This window comes from Pan troglodytes, chromosome 5 (genome assembly GCF_028858775.2).
Source record: "Pan troglodytes isolate AG18354 chromosome 5, NHGRI_mPanTro3-v2.0_pri, whole genome shotgun sequence".
Classification (NCBI taxonomy): Eukaryota; Metazoa; Chordata; class Mammalia; order Primates; family Hominidae; genus Pan; species Pan troglodytes.
In genome coordinates, this window is record NC_072403.2 from 128,819,381 (window position 1) to 128,837,524 (window position 18,144).

General features: G+C 35.4%; 1 protein-coding gene across 1 annotated transcript in view; it reads left to right on the forward strand.

Annotated features, from left to right (window-relative positions):
• The window catches only part of RFX6 (regulatory factor X6), a 54,914-nt gene extending 37,881 nt beyond the window's left edge, over nucleotides 1-17,033 (forward strand). Inside the window, exons 8-19 of the mRNA XM_527584.7 lie at nucleotides 856-933; nucleotides 1,049-1,162; nucleotides 2,884-2,933; nucleotides 3,987-4,146; nucleotides 5,165-5,309; nucleotides 6,893-7,002; nucleotides 7,958-8,075; nucleotides 9,520-9,642; nucleotides 10,303-10,509; nucleotides 11,877-12,389; nucleotides 13,624-13,836; nucleotides 16,203-17,033. Coding sequence (XP_527584.5) covers nucleotides 856-933; nucleotides 1,049-1,162; nucleotides 2,884-2,933; nucleotides 3,987-4,146; nucleotides 5,165-5,309; nucleotides 6,893-7,002; nucleotides 7,958-8,075; nucleotides 9,520-9,642; nucleotides 10,303-10,509; nucleotides 11,877-12,389; nucleotides 13,624-13,836; nucleotides 16,203-16,378 — 2,007 coding nt within the window. The 3' untranslated portion in view covers nucleotides 16,379-17,033. The remainder of the gene's footprint in view (nucleotides 1-855; nucleotides 934-1,048; nucleotides 1,163-2,883; nucleotides 2,934-3,986; nucleotides 4,147-5,164; nucleotides 5,310-6,892; nucleotides 7,003-7,957; nucleotides 8,076-9,519; nucleotides 9,643-10,302; nucleotides 10,510-11,876; nucleotides 12,390-13,623; nucleotides 13,837-16,202) is intronic.
• Nucleotides 17,034-18,144: the final 1,111 nt, after the last annotated feature.

An 18,144-nucleotide genomic window follows, 5' to 3' on the forward strand; every position in this document is an offset into this window, starting at 1 on the left:
GTGGCCAGAATATTATCTAGTTCTAGCCTATTGCAAATTTTAGAATATATTTAAAACTTTTAAACTATGCTATGCAAATATCCATGGTAACTTGAAAATAGAGACTTTTCATAATAGACATTCAATGTCTGAAACTTTTTTTGGAAAATGCATCATTTGATATTGTTACTAACTCCAGATAATGTTTAGTAAGGTCTTACTGGGTGCCAGGCACTATTCCATATGTATCACATCTTATTTTATTTGATTTTCTTAACACCATGTAAGTAATATGTTATTACTACCTACTTAAAAAGCTTGGGGGCTCAGAGACAAAGCCACTTTTGCAGTCATACCTGGTAAGTAGTGCAGTGAAGGTGGGCACCCAAGTTGAGCTGACTCCAGAGACAAAATTTGAAACCATTATGCCATACTGCTCCAAGCATCCACTTCATAAAACTGTGTGAAGATTTGATGTATTTTACTACTTTATGTTTATTTATCCAAATCTTTGTTACTACTTTATGTTTATTTACCCAAAAATTAATTTTAAAAAATTTAAATTTAAATTAAAAATTAAAATTTAAAATTTAATATTTTAGTAGGCATAAAACTAGGATGTTACTTTGGTCCATAGTACTCTGAAAAATTACCTTTTTCATATTATACTGTAGTTGTCCATTTGTTTGCTTTTCTCCCTTCACAAGGCAGTAAGATCCTTGAAATAAGAATTTTGCCTTAATTTTTGAGTCCTCAACATTGAGCATACTGCTTGGTACGTAATAGGATCTTTAAAAAAATCTGTGTTGAACAAATTAACAAGAAAAGGCAGTGTTAAAAGGATGCTTTGGTTAAGCTTTTTCTTCCTTGAAATAGGTTGATACGCTCATAATGATGTACAAAACTCACTGCCAGTGTATCCTGGACAATGCAATTAATGGAAACTTTGAAGAGGTAAGAATGACAAAGAATGCTTTATTTGACCCTATTATATATACTTTCATGTTCTGTTCTTAATGAGTTCATGTTAAAGAAAAAAATCTTAACATACTTTTTACTCTGCAACTAGATCCAGCATTTTTTATTACACTTTTGGCAAGGAATGCCTGACCATCTCCTTCCCCTGCTCGAAAATCCTGTTATCATTGATATTTTCTGTGTTTGTGACTCAATTCTTTATAAGGTGAGCACTTTGGGATGTCTTAAACATGAGCCATTTATTTCTTTACATAGCATTCTATCTAAATTCTTGCAATATATTTTCAGTAAATATGTTATTTATGGCTGGAGATACACTGTCATTTTTTTTTTGATGAGAAAGCAAGCAATTTAATAGTGCATGTTTAATAGTGTATGTGTTTTAATTGAAGTTTACATTAAGTAAAACAAACTCAATTTCTTTTTACAGCTAATAATGAGTCTATATGTGACACACTTATTAATATGTGAAAACTTAGTTAAATTTTATTAACTCTCTAAGGTGTTTTCAGATTAAAATAACACAGTGGATTTTTTTTCACAATGCCAGTGTTTTGGCAGAAAGCAGAATTAGGCACCCTTATGAGACTAATAACTTGAAAATCTCAAAAACCTCTAACTTTAATGCATTAATGTCTAATTCTCTTCTCAAACCAAATCAGAGTTCCTAAGTGTCTGCAGAAGGATCTCGAAGACATCCTAAATAAGGACAAACTGATTGTCCTTCTAGGCAAACATTTAATGGAAGACAGAAAGAGGCTAATTCCTGACAGTCTCTTCCCTGGTAGCTACAAGTTCTAAGCTGATGGATAAAACTATATTGCAATGTGGGTACTTTAAAGTGAGTTTGCCTACATTTGCTTGCTATCTTACCATAAGGAAAAACAAAAGCTTTCCTTTTAAAAAATAATCTGAGTTGGCAAGAAAACCCAAGCTGGACGCTGTTAAACATTTAGGAATTAAAATCCTTCTAAGTTAGTTGCCACTATCAGATTCTCAGCTTTGCAGAAAAGTAAAGCAAAAGCTATTTATAGATAAACTATGTCCAGAAGCCCCTAAGCAGACCAAGAAGTAATGAGACAACTTGAATAAGAGAGCGCATATTTTTATCCTCTGTCCAGTACTTCCTCATCACAGGATAGGAGAAAGGAGGAATAAAGTCCAATATATTTTCTGCCTTTAGTTCAAGTTCAAGTTGAAAAAATTTCAAAGGAGAGTAAGGATTGTCTTGTTTTTTTTTTTTTTTTCTGGATTGAATATGAATGCCATTATTTAGAGAAAAACAGTTTAATTTGCATTAATTGTTTGTAATGCTTAACACTTGACAAGGCTCCCAAAAGGGGAGGGGAGGCAGCTCCGTGAGTGAGTATAAGAAAAGACCTGGGGCTCATGCACACACATTTCCATCAGAGCAAAGCTTTTTGGACTGTCATTCAGTTTGTCCAAGAAATACTTTTAAAACATACTTCTCCCTTTAAGTGATCTATTTTTTTTAGTCTAGTATAAACATCCTGACTTTAAATATCTTTAAATGAACCCGGTTTCTCCTCCTCATGGTGGACCCAGAGAGGCACAGTGAGCTCTGTAAGTAGAACGGTGTAAGATGAGCTTCTACAAAAATCTTCCTCCCACCTCTAGAAAGTGGTCAGCTTTTCATCATAAAACGGTATATGATTACCATGGACCAATCCATTGGTAATTAACATACTGAGCATGTACATATACAGTGCTATCTCTTGTTTTTATTGTCATACACACACACAACTCATACATACATTCATTTTGGAGATAAAATTATAACTTTGAGAAAGGAGTTAACATGTTATTCTCTAGGAAGCTAGGAATAAAAAGTAGTTGACCAATAATATGTCTTTCTATAGAAATACTAAGTAAAGATTTGTATTAACCTCTTTTGCTATGATTAAGGTTCTTACAGATGTACTCATTCCTGCAACAATGCAAGAAATGCCTGAAAGGTATGTTCAGTTAATAAAACATGAGCGAATATTCCTATTATAGGATTTAACTTTATATATTGTATTAGAAGAAAACATTAGGTAGTAATTTATTCATTTATCAGGAAGACTATTTTCTACTTTTGTCCCTTTGTATTTGCTGGAAGAGATGTGTCTTATAGCTGGGCCTCAATAAACAAAATGGGTGAAACAATCCTTCAATCCCTTTAATTTGAGAGCGGCTAAAGTGAAAAACAGATTTAAGCACTGTTGACCTTCGAGAAATTTTTCAATGGAAACTAGCTGGAGTATGATAAAAAAGATAATTAATGGAAAATAACCACAAGAATAAAAACTATAGGAGAAATTATTGTATTTTATTATTAACTTTTGTCTTAATTACAAAATCGGAAAGTGGCATGATGAAATTACTGCCTTCTTTTAACAAAGGAATAAAATCTCAAATAGTTTATTGAAACAATACCAGAAGATTTTTCAAAAAAAAAAAACCTTTTCAATATAAGAACAATAGAATTCTGAAAAAAAAAAGCCAACTTTTTCTCTGAAAACAAAATCTAATGAAATGATAAAATTTATTTTAGTACTTTGGGGGTACAAATTCATGTAGGACTGGACATAGTTGGTGCTCCAAAAATAGATGTTGCTTGGTAAAACAAATTTTACTTTTTATTTACCTTTTCCTCCAGATTATTTCATCTATATGATAGTTGGTATTAGCCTGATCAATAATGTCTTTTAATTATCAATTGTAGTCTTTAAATATCTATTCTGTACTCTGAATTGGGTACTTGAAGTGGAGTTTGAAGAGCTTGAGTGTTTTGACCAAGATGATAACAAAACATCTCATGTACCCCATAAATATATACACCTCCTATGCACCCACAAACATTTTAAAAATATAGCATAAGAAAAGATGATAAATGGCAGATCTAGGCTGTCTGACTTCAAAAGTACTGCTTATGAAATCATAGAATAATAGTATACCTCAATTAAAATATGATTTTTAATGCATTTTTTAACAATGAAGCATTTAACACATAGCCTTCTTTGTAGCTTATTAGCAGACATAAGAAATTTTGCTAAAAATTGGGAACAGTGGGTTGTTTCATCCTTGGAAAACTTGCCAGAAGCTCTAACTGACAAGAAAATACCTATTGTGCGAAGATTTGTATCTTCTCTGAAACGACAAACATCTTTCTTACATCTTGCCCAGGTATGTTGGTTGCTAAGTCGAGAGCATTTGAGTCACCATATAAAAAAATGAATCTTCTGATAAGGACAGATTGAGGAACTTTCATAGATTGAAGGGAGCTAAGTAGACAACAACTAAATGCAACGTGAGACCCAAAAGTGAATGCTATGATAGAAAAAGCACATTAGTGGGAAAGCTGGTGAAATTTGAATTATGTCTGTAGTTAATAGTATTGTACCAATGTTAATTTCATAATTTGGGTAATATACAATAGTTACAGAAGATGATAAGAAGCTGGATGGAGAGTATATGGAAATATTCTGCACTATCTTTGCAACTTCTCTGTGATTGGAAATTTAAAAAACTTGAATGCAATTAAACATTTATTTGCCATGTGAATCTAATTGGTACAAATTAAGGTTGTGAGAAGTAAGCCTGTGTGATACTTAATATTGTGAAACCACAAACTCAACACATTTTAAACTGCCGACTAATCATGGCTCTTTTAAATAGAGAGAGCAAAAGTAATTCATAAGTTAAGAATGACACATTTGTATATTGTTAAAATATATTTCTCTTTCCCCAAAATGATTATCTGCTTTATGAAGGTTTCTTGCCTTCTAAATTTTAAAAGACAAGCTTGAGATGATTTCAGATAGGAAATGTAACATTTAAAAATTCTTATTTTGTGATCATGGACAAAGAGAATCCATTTATATTTTCTTTTTTTATTTTTTATTATACTTTAAGTTTTAGGGTACATGTGCACAACGTGCAGGTTTGTTACATATGTATACATGTGCCCTGTTGGTGTGTTGCACCCATTAACTCATCATTTACATCAGGTGTATCTCCTATAATTTTCAGACTTTTAACAGAGATGATCATGAGTCTCAGCTACTGCTTTTGTCTTTAAAATAAGAAAAAAGTTATTTATGACACTTTTATCTCAAGGAACTATTTTTCTGATAGCTAAAAATTTCCTCTAGATACATTAGAAATGATATAGTGTAGTGTCTTCTTTACTTTCTCTATGCAGATTGCCAGACCAGCTCTCTTTGACCAGCATGTCGTTAATTCTATGGTGTCTGATATTGAAAGGGTTGATTTGAACAGCATTGGCTCTCAAGCCCTTCTTACCATTTCAGGCAGCACAGACACTGAATCTGGTATCTACACTGAACGTAAGTCCATTCTCTTTGTTTAGAACAAGGTTTTCCAAGCTCAGAAAATTGACATCTTGAGCTGGGTAACTCTGTTGGAGGAGCCTGTCCAGTGTGTTGTAGGATGTTTAGCAGCATCCTTGACCTTTACCCATTAGATGACAGTAGCAGCCTCCCCCAAGCTGAGACAACCAAAAATGTTTCCCCATATTGTCAAAGGTGTTCTGGGCTGAAAAATCACATCTGATTGAAAAAAAACCTGGTTTATAAAAATATTTTTAATTTAAAAAATTTATCTTCTAATAAAAAATAGTTATAATTACTCACCATGGAAAAGATAGAAAATATTGAGGAAAATAAAAGTCATCTGTAATTTCTTTACCTAGAAATAAATGAAATGGAAATAATCTGAAAATAATCAAAATGGTTTTGAGTTTTGTAAGTTTTCTTTCAGTTTTACATTACATGTATAGAAATTCGCATGTGTTTTATAGTCTTGTCATCCTGTGGTGTGTGATAAATATCAAAATGTATCTCAGCACAATATGCTTTTCAAAGCAGACTCTCTACTCAGGTTTGGACCATCTGACAGAGCTTACCAAGCCAATATGCATGGCTAGACAACTAGGCTTGAATTTCAAGGGATAACAGCCACTATTTTTTCCTCCCTCTGTCTTTGAAAAGACAAAACCTGCAGCCTCCTATACACTGGAGCACAAACTATGGACTGCTCTCTGGGGCCCAATCTCAACTCCACTTTTTATTTCCTAACATAAAATAGGATTACCTTTTGAGATTCAGTAAACCTTAAACCCTTTAATAAAAGGATAGTCTTAAACTGCCCTTTTAAATATTACATGATAAAACGTTATTCAGGTAAATGGCTCAATTCTGCCGAGCAGAAATTAACTTTTACTAAAGATAAAAGATATTTTGGAAAGCAGGAAATCACCAAGCTTAGGTTCATTCATTCACTTTTAACTAATCTGTTCCGTTTAATGAAAACACTAGACTCAAAATGAATATTTAACTACATAAACAACTTAATCTTCCCTAGTATGTGAATATACATATAAGATTTAAACCTATATTTCAATATATACCAAGATATATACACTTATTAAAATTTCGGGCACACTTCAAGAGGCTGAGGTGGGAAGATTGCTTGATCCCAGGAGTTCAAGGCCAGCCTGGGCAACACAGCAAGACCTTGCTCTATAATTTTTTTTTTTTTAAATTTAGGCAGGCTTGTTGGTGCGTGCCTGGAGTCCCAACTGCTTGGGAGGCTGAGGCAGGAGGGTCACTTGAGCCCAGGAGTTTGAGGCTGCAGTAAGCCATGATCACGTCATTGCACTCCAGCCTGGGCAACAAAGCAAGATCCTGTCTCTCTCTCTCTCACACACACACCATTGAAGAGTACAGTACTAAGGATTTTTTTGTTACTGTTTTCAAGATATGATATTAATTCTTTTCACACATTTATCTGTCTTTCCCTTTCATGCTATCAAAGTATTGATGATTCCAAGTTTTAGGTTTTCTCTTGGATTCCAAGTAGAGTACAATATTCTGTTTTCTTTTCTTTCTTTTTTTTTTTTCCTGGGTAGATGACTCTATCACTGTGTTCCAAGAACTGAAGGATCTCCTTAAGAAGAATGCCACCGTGGAGGCTTTTATTGAATGGTTGGATACTGTGGTAGAACAGAGAGTTATTAAGGTACTTTTTAATGACAGATTCAGAAAATAAGTTCCTTGTAAAGAGTAAATGCTAAACTGGCTATAATTTTTTGTCTGGGGGGAGAGGGGTGGAAGACTGTGTGTGTAAAGGCTTTGAAAAGCGTTTGATGCTCTACGAATAAGGCAGGCCAAATACTGAAATTAGGAATATGTCAAGATTTGAGAGCATTGGGCATGGATTCCATTATATTTCTCCTTTCTTGCCGAAAGACTACAAGATGCTCTGCCTTCCCTATCAGTCAATAACATTACAGCTGAGTAACATCAGTAGAGAAAGATAAACTTAGAAACTGGAATGATCTGGCCCGTTTCTAAAAAGCAAGATTTCATAAATGCTGATGGAAAACATGGTTCTAAGCATTTGCATTTCTGAATTCCAAAAGCTCAATATTTTGTGTTTTCTCTGTGGTTTCTTCACCTTCTTTGGTTAACCTAGTCACCCATTGTGAAATAAGCAATAAGAACAAATATATCCATCACTAGTTGGTGTTGGCCATTCCATATCAAGGAAACTAGTTATAGTTTGGAGACTTTTTTCCTTCTGTAAGGAAAATAGATTATCATTCAGTACCAAAGAAGTCAGAGTTAATCATTCACAAAAATATATAGCCCTTCCTTCACACCTCACCTTCTGTTCTTTTTAAAGCTCTGTCAAAGAAAAATTAAAAGATAAAAATATTTTGAAAATTATTTCATTTTGTTGTCTAATTCTATTAGGAAACAAAGCCATATTGAATAAAGACTTATTACCCTTAAAACATCAGCAAAGACAGGCTAACATTAAATTCCCTGGACAGATAGTTTTATTTGATGAAATAAATGCCATGCCATCTGTCCATTTGTTAGACAGTCTATTTACTTCTTGATCTAACACAGGATGCATGTAGTACTGAGAGGACAGATTTTATAGTTTCATTTTGTTCCTTTACTTTTAGACCAGCAAACAAAATGGAAGGTCATTAAAGAAGAGAGCTCAAGACTTTCTGTTAAAGTGGAGTTTTTTTGGTGCTCGAGTAATGCATAATCTCACCTTGAACAATGCATCCAGTTTTGGTAACATATGTGCATTATAAAACTGTTCTTACATGAATTATATAATTTGTTCCTCAGTCACAGTTCCTGTCAATTTTTAAACATGTTACATCATCACTTCTTAAACTGTATCTGAATATGGAGCTATGAGAAAATGGTATTTATGAGCCTGGGTTTTGGAGTCAGACCATAAGCAGGATTAAATCCTAACAATGATTGTCTCTGGCTATGGGCCAATCTGCTCATTGAAGAAGGGGAAGAATATTCTCTTCGAAGGGTTGTATAGGTACTTTGGTGAGATGATGTATATAAAAACAAATTGCCTAGCACTCAGGAAATGCTTAATGCATAGCAGCTATTATCATTACATTCCATCAGTGCTTGGATAAATTTTCTTTGTTAAACAAATGATAATTAAGACATTATTTTCCAAAGTTATTATTCATTGCAATATGGCAAATTTCTGCAGCTTTTCTGAGCACCCATATAGCTGCACTCCAGGAATCAAAAAACAGCTTAGAAGACACAGTCTCATGTTTCTGACCCATCTTTCCTGTTCTATATGACTTGGGAGACAAATAGGGTTACGTTAGCTTTTTATAAAATTGAATGCCTTCTTTTTCCTTAGAATTCCTGAGACTCCTATTTTATAGTTATAATGTTAAACTCATGAGTAGTAACTCTGCATTTGGTAGCTGCATTTCAGGAAATCTTCACATTATGAAAGAGATTACAATTAACTAAATTGTTTTTATTTAATGTTCTATAGAATTAAATAAAATCAGTGAATTTGTATTGAAGAATAAACAAAACACATTGTCTATTATTTGAAATAGACTTCTATATTTAAAGTTTTATAAAATATACAGCATTGAAGCCTGGCCTTACTACGAAAAATACTTTTGTTGGAAAATCTATTGAATAGTTAAAAGAAGTTTTAGTTTTCCAGAACATATTTCACTTGAAAATTACTCTTTTAGTTTTTGCCAAATCTAAGAATATTTTGTTTCAGGCTAGAAAGACATCTCTTTACTTGCCTTTTTTCAGACCATGTTGGCCATTGTCTAATTATTTAGTACAAAGTAAACAGAAATAGAGCAGAGTAGAGCTCATTCTCCCCAAGTTGAAGCTTATCACACTCCAATGTGTGCCCTCTTAAAGCATAAAGCATGTCTCACTTTCATCCGTATTTTCCTTTGATGTAATTAGTGGCCAAAGAGCTGGCAGGACAGTACACACAGTGAGCAGGGCAGGCAATACACAGAAAGATTAGAGATCCAAGTTAAGCATGTTGGTCTTAGCAGGTCATTTAAAGTCCAACAAGTATTTGTTTATTTCAGTTGCTCCTTGTAAAGTGTTGCGAGATGGTCACAAAGATAACTGACTTCTCTTTCCCTTTCCTTCTCTTTCTCTCCCCTTTTTACATTTCACACTATCCTCTCCTCATTCTCCATCCATAAACAAGGTTCTTTTCATTTGATTCGAATGCTTCTCGATGAATACATTCTCCTGGCCATGGAGACCCAGTTTAATAATGACAAAGAGCAGGAGTTACAGAATTTATTGGACAAGTATATGAAGAATTCAGGTAACTTAAAATAACTGTTTTGTTTTGCATATTTCTTTGTTTTAATCTTAAGTTCAAGAATTTATAAGTTCAGATATTAAGTGGGTTTATCATAATCTCAGAGTTTTTCTCCAAACATGTCATTACTAATTCTCACCATACAGTCACACTATTGGAGCACTACTTTTCTTTCACTCATTGCTATGTAGTCAAAAGTACTTTACTGGAAACTCTGAAGTATACAAAATTGGTGATCTTAATTTCTGGGAATTAAGGTGAAGTTGGAGAAGTGACTATAATACAAAAAATAACTGTAATTCAAGACACATGTGGTATACTACATATGTAAGTGGTGTAAAAATAAGTTCTATAGGAGTTTAGAGAAGGAAGGAAACACATCTATTCAGGATAGGGCAACTTGCATTTTGAAGACTTCACTCCAAACTGGATTATTTAGTGCTCCTTATCTACATCCACATCCGCAAATATGCAGCTAAAAAAAACCTAGCATCACTGTCAAGAGCAAAGGTCTGCCAACCTCACTTCCCATGGGAAACATTGCTTAGTAGTTTCCAGATTAAATACTCAACAATGAAACATTTTCATTTTCTTTTACTTGGGTTTATCTACGAGGAATGTGAGAAAAAATCTCAAATTTCCCATTTTAAAAACTCTTTCCAGATGCGAGTAAAGCTGCTTTCACTGCTTCTCCGAGTTCATGCTTTCTGGCCAACCGTAATAAAGGGAGCATGGTTTCCAGCGACGCTGTGAAGAATGAAAGCCATGTGGAGACAGCCTATCTCCCTCTGCCATCCAGTCAATCTGGAGGCCTAGGCCCTGCTCTGCACCAGTTCCCTGCTGGGAACACAGACAACATGCCGCTCACAGGTACGCTAAAGAGAACTGCTTAGGCTCCAGCACATCTCAGAGAAGCCTGTTGCTTCATTTTTCTTAAAACTCATAACTTCCAGTCCAGGAATTCCAACAATAAAAAAGGATGATCTTAACTGAGTTTTAATAAAGATTTATAATATTTTTGTGATTTTCAGCAATGGTAATAATACTGTTATTAACACAGGTATCATGTCTTGACACACTCCATAAATTATATTAGAAGTATGAATAATTAGTTAATTTAGTGGAAGAAATAATTAGATGAGGTATACATAAAATTCTTAAGATGCTTTGAAGATCAAAAAAATGGGTTGCTTATTTCTGGATTTTGAGGAGACTTTATTTCTCCTTCCTTAAAAAGTAGTTTCGGGCTGGGTATGGTGGGTCATGCCTGTAATCTCAGCATTTTGGGAGGCCGAGGCGAGCAGATCACCTGAGGTCAGGAGTTTGAGACCAGCCTGCCCAACATGGCAAAACCCCGTCTCTACTAAACATACAAAAAATTAGCCGGGCTTGGTGGCAGGCGTCTGTACTCTCTCTTGAACCCAGGAGGCGGACCTTGCAGTGAGCTGAGATCAGGCCATTGCACTCCAGCTGGGTGACGAGAGTGAAGCTCCATATCAAAAAAGCAAACAAACAAACAAAAAAACTGGATTCGGCCATTTTAGGATAATTGTTACAATAATTCTCCCTTTTGGTCTAAGGTTCTCTTTGTGTCAACATGAATATTTGGTGGCTTGAACTAGCTACTCGGGAATATTTTAAATCTGCTTATTGCCTTGTGTCTTTTTTGAAATCTTTTTATATACATTACTTCATTTGATATACAGAATTTTAAACCTAGAAGAGCCTTATAATTCAGGGGTCCATTTCTACCAATGGAACATTGGCGGCCCAGAGAGTTGGTGGCATTCATAAATCACATTACTTATAAGAGGTGTTTGCATGACATTTTGAATTGACTGCTTTGAAGCCATGGCCATTTTGACATTAGTGACTTTTTCTTTTTACCCTAAAAATCAAACAGTTTAACAATCAGCTAATTTTTTAATTATGGGGAAATATGAGCAGCAGACACCCATGTCCTCCCCATGCTACCTGTGGAGAAACCATGAAGCCATCGCAGACTTTCCTCTGTAGTCACCAAATCCACGTCTCCACTGTTGTGATATATACATGTGTTGTGATTATATTTTTTAAATTCTGGATTTTTGGTGCTTTTCAATTTAGTTATTTTTGGAGGGCAGGAATGAAGCAAGCTGGAAAACAATACATTAATAAATCTTTTGAATATTTTTTAAAGATGTGAGCTCATCTACTTTAATATGACACTAAAGGAATGTTCTGGTGATTTTTTCCAGATCAAATGGAGCTTTCACAGAATGCTGGTCATCTGATGACACCACCCATTTCTCCAGCCATGGCAAGCCGAGGAAGTGTCATTAACCAAGGACCAATGGCAGGGAGGCCCCCAAGTGTGGGCCCAGTACTGTCAGCTCCATCACACTGCTCCACATACCCAGAGCCCATTTATCCCACTCTCCCTCAAGCCAATCATGACTTTTATAGCACCAGCTCTAACTACCAGACTGTGTTTAGGGCACAGCCCCACTCCACATCAGGACTCTATCCTCATCACACCGAGCATGGTCGATGCATGGCTTGGACTGAACAGCAGCTTTCAAGAGACTTCTTCAGTGGCAGCTGTGCGGGGTCTCCATATAACTCCCGGCCACCGTCTAGCTATGGCCCATCCCTGCAAGCCCAGGATTCACACAATATGCAGTTTTTAAATACAGGAAGCTTCAATTTCTTGAGCAACACAGGAGCTGCCAGCTGCCAAGGAGCAACACTGCCTCCTAATTCACCAAATGGTATTGATATTTAAAAGAATTTTTCTTGGTTTTTGAGATGGCAATGAGGCAAAATCAGACATTGCGTTCCACCTCTGCTGACTAGCATGTCCTTTCATTTAAGGCTTCCAAAGATCATGGAATCTTAGACATTTGGAGCTGATTTCTGTCACATACATATGTATTTCCTAATTTTTGTGGCTTTCCTAAAGTTGCCCTTCTTCCTTTTTTTTTTTTTTTTTTTTTTTTTTTTTTGAGACAGGGTCTTATGCTGTAGCCCAGGCTGGAGTGCTTGGCAGGATCATGATTCACTGCAGCCTCAAACCCCTAGCTCAAGCAATCCTCCTATCTCAGCTTCCCAAGTAGCTGGGACTACAGGCATGCATCACCATCCCTGTCTATATTTTAAATTTTTTCTAGAGACAAAGTCTCGCTATGTTTGCCCAGGCTGTTCTCAAACTACCAACTTTAAGCAATCCTCTCTCCTTGGCTTCCCAAAATGCTGAGGTGCCTCCCAAAGGTGTGAGCCACCACCCCCGGCCTACAGCTGTCCTCCTAAATACCGCATATGTTAAAAAAAAAAAAAAAAAAGATAGTTAAATCATATGTTTGAGACCTACCTTAATAGCCCCAAAGAAGAATGTTCTGTCTTTTGAAAACATTTTTAGTGGATAATATTTCTTCCTGATAACTAAAAGCAGATTTTAAAGATTGGGACCAAAACAGACCAATAAAAATAGGAAGTTAAGGGAATTAGAGAGACCTGTGACCTTGAGTCACCAAAATAGGCTTTGTGTGTAGGCTTCTTTGGCGTCTTTCTCCCAAGTGTAGGCCAGTCTTTGTCTTCCCTAAACATGCATCTATACATGAAAGTAGTATTTTTGTGACAGGTGATAGTGCTTTTTTTTCTTCAAAGATAGATCTTGTTAATTTAGATAAGGGAAATCTGACAGAAGTGTAATCTGGTCTTAAAGTTAATACAATTCTTATGTCTTAAATTATGTATTATGCTATAATTATTGTATTAAATTATGTATGATGCTACAATTCTTATGTGTTAAAAAACACAAAAAACAGCACAGTAAACCTTATCCATGTACAAGCACAAATCCAGTTCTGTAGCATGTATAGATACACATGTAATACTTACAGTTTGATATCTTTAGGACGTCACCTCATTACTTTGTCACCTTTTTCCTTCCTGAAAGTTCTTTGTAGTAAGTTAACAGCAAATTCTCAACATTTTCTGTTACAGGATACTATGGAAGCAACATAAACTACCCAGAGTCTCACAGGCTCGGATCAATGGTGAATCAGCACGTTTCTGTCATCAGCAGCATTCGTTCACTGCCCCCCTACAGTGACATCCACGATCCACTTAACATTTTAGATGACAGTGGTAGAAAACAGACCAGCTCGTTTTACACAGACACATCATCTCCAGTTGCATGTCGAACTCCAGTCCTAGGTAAATTATTTTAGTAGTTCTTGAAAACATTTTAAGAAGTTGTTAACCTCAGGTATGCAACATTACTTGAGGGAGATATGCTGAGGTGAACTGAGCAAGCATGTTTCCACGGTTGATTTATTACCTTGGATCTAAAGTTATATTTTTTGTATCTGACTACACAGTTAGTAACAGTTTTTCATTTCTTATTCTGTATATCTCTATTATGCAACCTACTGCTAGATCTGTTACTTTTTACAAAAAAAAATAGCTGGTATCTATTAAGTATGCAAAAGATTAATATGACCTGTCAAATGCAGTCTAAAACTGTAAGTTTTAAAAGGGCAGTAATAATATCCTTTTCTCACTCTTGATTAGTGTTGGACCCAGTTGTAGTGCCAAGAGATATCTTTAGGCCTCATGATCTCCATCAGTATCCAAAAATCACTCCAAGATTAAAAAAAACTGGTGTCCTGTGATGGGTGCTACTAGCATTTTCTCATTCTTATGTAAAATGTGATTCAACACCTCTGTAGAAAATGTTGCCATTTTTATTGCTCTCTAACATATCATGTAAGTAAAAATAAGAAAAACGTGTGCTTGCCGTGAAGCCTCCTGGAATCTTCTTCCAACCAGGTTACATTTCTTAATCCTCATCTATGAAGAAATTCTGCAATAATAATTAGTATGTTATTAGTAATAACACAGATTTAGTCACTATAGATTTAGTTTCTAAAAATACTAATAAGATTTCACAGGGCAAGTATATATTCACTAAGTATCAAAGCAGAGTGTTAATATTTATATGAGATGGTTAAAGTCTTCCAATGAGATTGATTTCAGACTAGCATAAGTGGAGGGCATTGACACGCAACCAGAGCATAAGGGAAAATGAAATCAATTTCATCTCTCCTCACTCAGTGTACCTTCCCAATAATTCAATAGGAAGTACTCCTTCTCTTCCTGTCACTGTCACACATGCTCCCTGAGCAGAATCTAGCAGCTCATCTTCTGCTATCTGCAAATGGTCATTGCTTCTAGGTTACTCTAATGAAGCAGAAAATTCCACTTCAGGAAGTTTTCTCACCATGAGACTAAAATGTACTGTGTTGCTATTGTTACTATTAGTTCTGTTTACTTGAAGAGATAGTGGAAGCTTTGACGAAACATAGGTTAAGAGTAGGGTGGAGTCTAAGCTTTAGTTTACCAGAGCTGGCTTACAAGTAGATTACAAAGTGTGCTGCAGGGTAAAATGAGGGGATAGAATAAGTGGATAAGTAGTGCAAGGAGAATTGAGTTCAACTATTTCTTAAGTATAAAGCCTGGTTCTTAGACAGAGAGCATGTCATGTCAGCAATAAGAAGGCAGCAACCATATATGAGGGAAATACAGGGCTAGTGAGCCAGTTAATGAATTTTATTGAGAACCGACTAGGAGCCAGACCCCATTCTAGATGTGAGGATATGGTGGTGATCAGGCCATAGTTCTTGCCTGTAAGAAGTTTACATTCTAGTAGAGGGACAGTAAGGCAATAAATACATGAGCAAATGCATTAAAAAGATAATGTCAAGTACTCTGAACCTGATTAAATAGAGTAAAATGACAGATAGTAAAGGAGGAGCTGCTTTCGGTAGGACAGCTGAGAAAGGAATCCTGAGGCAGAAACATTTGAGTTGAAAGCTGAGTGATGAGAAGGAGGCAAAGATGTGAAGATCTGAGGGAGGAGTTCCAGGCAGAAGAAACAGTGAATGCAGAACCGCTGAAATCAGAATAAGTAAGTTTGAAAAAAATCAATGGGCCGAGAGCAGGCCAGTGTGTCTTAAGCATGTTGAATGAAGGAGAGAGTAGAGCAAAATAAATAAAAAATCAGGAGCCCATCTACATAGGGTAAGATGCTTGGTTCATGTTCCAAGGGTATCAGAAGCCACTATGGCATTTGAGACGAGTGAAAGTTTGATCTAGTCTTCAGCAATATCATTCTGGCTGCTCTCGGGAAGGTGAGTGGGTGAGACAAAGGTGGAGATCATGGGACCAGTCAGGAGGCTGCTGTGTTGGTCCAGGAGAGAAAAGACGGTGGTTTGAACTACAACTGTGAAAGTGCAGATGGAAAGAGGAGGTTGATTGGGGGATATATTTTGGTGGTAGCACTTAAGTTGAAATGGAGTTTTCTTTGTGAAATATGTACAGGAAATAATTTCTGGGAGACTAGAAAAGTGGGAACAAATGGAAGAAAAGATGATTGCTCTGGTAAACCATACAGGCTCAAATTTAGAATAGGTATGTGTGCTAAGTGCAAAAATAAATACAGGGTATTAAAATGAGAGGCATTTGCAGAGAAAAGAAAATGTCAATCAATTTTCAATTGCTGATTATATTTTCCCTTACAGCTTCCAGTTTGCAAACCCCAATTCCTTCTTCCTCATCCCAATGTATGTATGGAACTTCCAACCAGTATCCAGCTCAAGAAACCCTGGACTCCCATGGAACAAGCAGTAGAGAAATGGTGTCCTCTTTACCACCTATCAACACTGTGTTCATGGGAACAGCAGCTGGAGGCACTTAAACCACCAATGTGGGAGGGGGTGCTAAAACTTTAAAAAAAATCTCTACTGTGCAAATATCATTATTCACTCAGACTTCCATAAGAGTAAAGAAAAATGAATATGCAGTGGCTGACATTGTTTTAAAGTCACTGGTACTATGGACAACTCCATAGTGAATGGAGATACTTGCAGAGTTTGTCATGCACACTAAGAGTTTAAAATGTGAGCTCATTATTAATCATAGTTTCAAAATTATCAAATAAAACCAGTGAAGATCTGAAGATGCAAACATTTCAACTATGAAGATTTACATTTCACTTTCTAATTTATTAAACATCTGTGTGCCTTTTTATCTTTGGTTTCTTTTAAAAAGTATATTTAATGCCTTTACAATACCTTTAATTTATTAGGATCTCAGAATCATTGTTTACTATCCCTTATTTGACAAAAAGTCAAATGTGTATGTTCTACCTCCAACGGAAATGTTTACAAGGTCAAGACTTAATTCAATTCAGCCAAGACCAAAGTTGCTTGACTTCAATTCCTGTGCATTAGTGTGATGATTTCTGTCACATAGCAGCATTCCGATTCTATGTAACTGAATGGAGATGATAAGTGCTTTCCCCTCTTTATTTAAAAAAGATTAAAAGGAATAAAAGAAATAATGTATGGAAATATTTTTAAAGGCTTGGTGCTCTTGGGGCTGGTACTGTTTCTGAAGAATGCTGGGGATTTACTCTTTAATCTCAGCTCCTTTGGAGATGAGATTAAGGAGTCAAGTAGTTTGGTTAAACACTATAATTTAAAAACATTTGCATATCATATCCATGCCTATACATATAAAGAAATTGTGAATTGTAGACTATTTGAACCTTTTCAGATTTAGAAGCAGTCTTTTACCAAGTACTTTCTTATACATTGAAAGTAAATGAGTGTTCAGGGATTAGCTAGATGCAAAGCCTAATTCAGAAGTGAAGGAATCATTACATATAAATTAATACAATTTGATAACACTATCTATCTATCTTTCTACCTCTGTTTCCTTTTCTTTTCCATATGTCTTCACTGAAAGGTCTGTTGTAAAGTTCCTGGCCTGTGGTAGGAGAATTCCATAAACTTTACAGGCTTCTCCTATAGTCTTATGACAAGCCTCATATTATTTGTATTAAGGATTAGGTTACACTATAAACCCCAGGTACATCATAAAAGGATCTATAAGCCCCAGATACTCATTATACATCATGATGGAATTTGGTAAAACAAACTGTGGAATTTTTTTCAGCAAGCAATAAACAATTATCTGTGGACCTGTCAGAGTATTGCTACCATTTGCTTAGTTGTATGTTCAACAGTATGCAGTTTATAATTTAATTTATTGAACAGAAAAAGATTATAGCAGTAACAAATCACAAAGAATAGCAAATGTTCTATTCTTTGATCTAGAAATATTGTAGAAATACAGAGGAGAAAATTAATAAAGACTTGGAATTAAGTAGTAAACAAAACAGCTTTAAAAAGCGTTTGGCCATAAGTCTGGAAAGTTAACCAAAATTTTAATGTATACTAATTAAATACATGTTCAGCCTCTATGTGTCAGACACTTCATTATATAACAACATGGAAGATACAAAGATGGGAAAGACACTGTCATACCTTATACAATTTTGTGTAACAATGAAGGGGTAATGTGATAGAAAATAGAAGCTCCTAGAGGATTTTTGAGTAGGAAAGCAACGTGGGGAAAGTGATGTTTAGGGAATATCTAACACTAGTTGGAGAGAGGGGC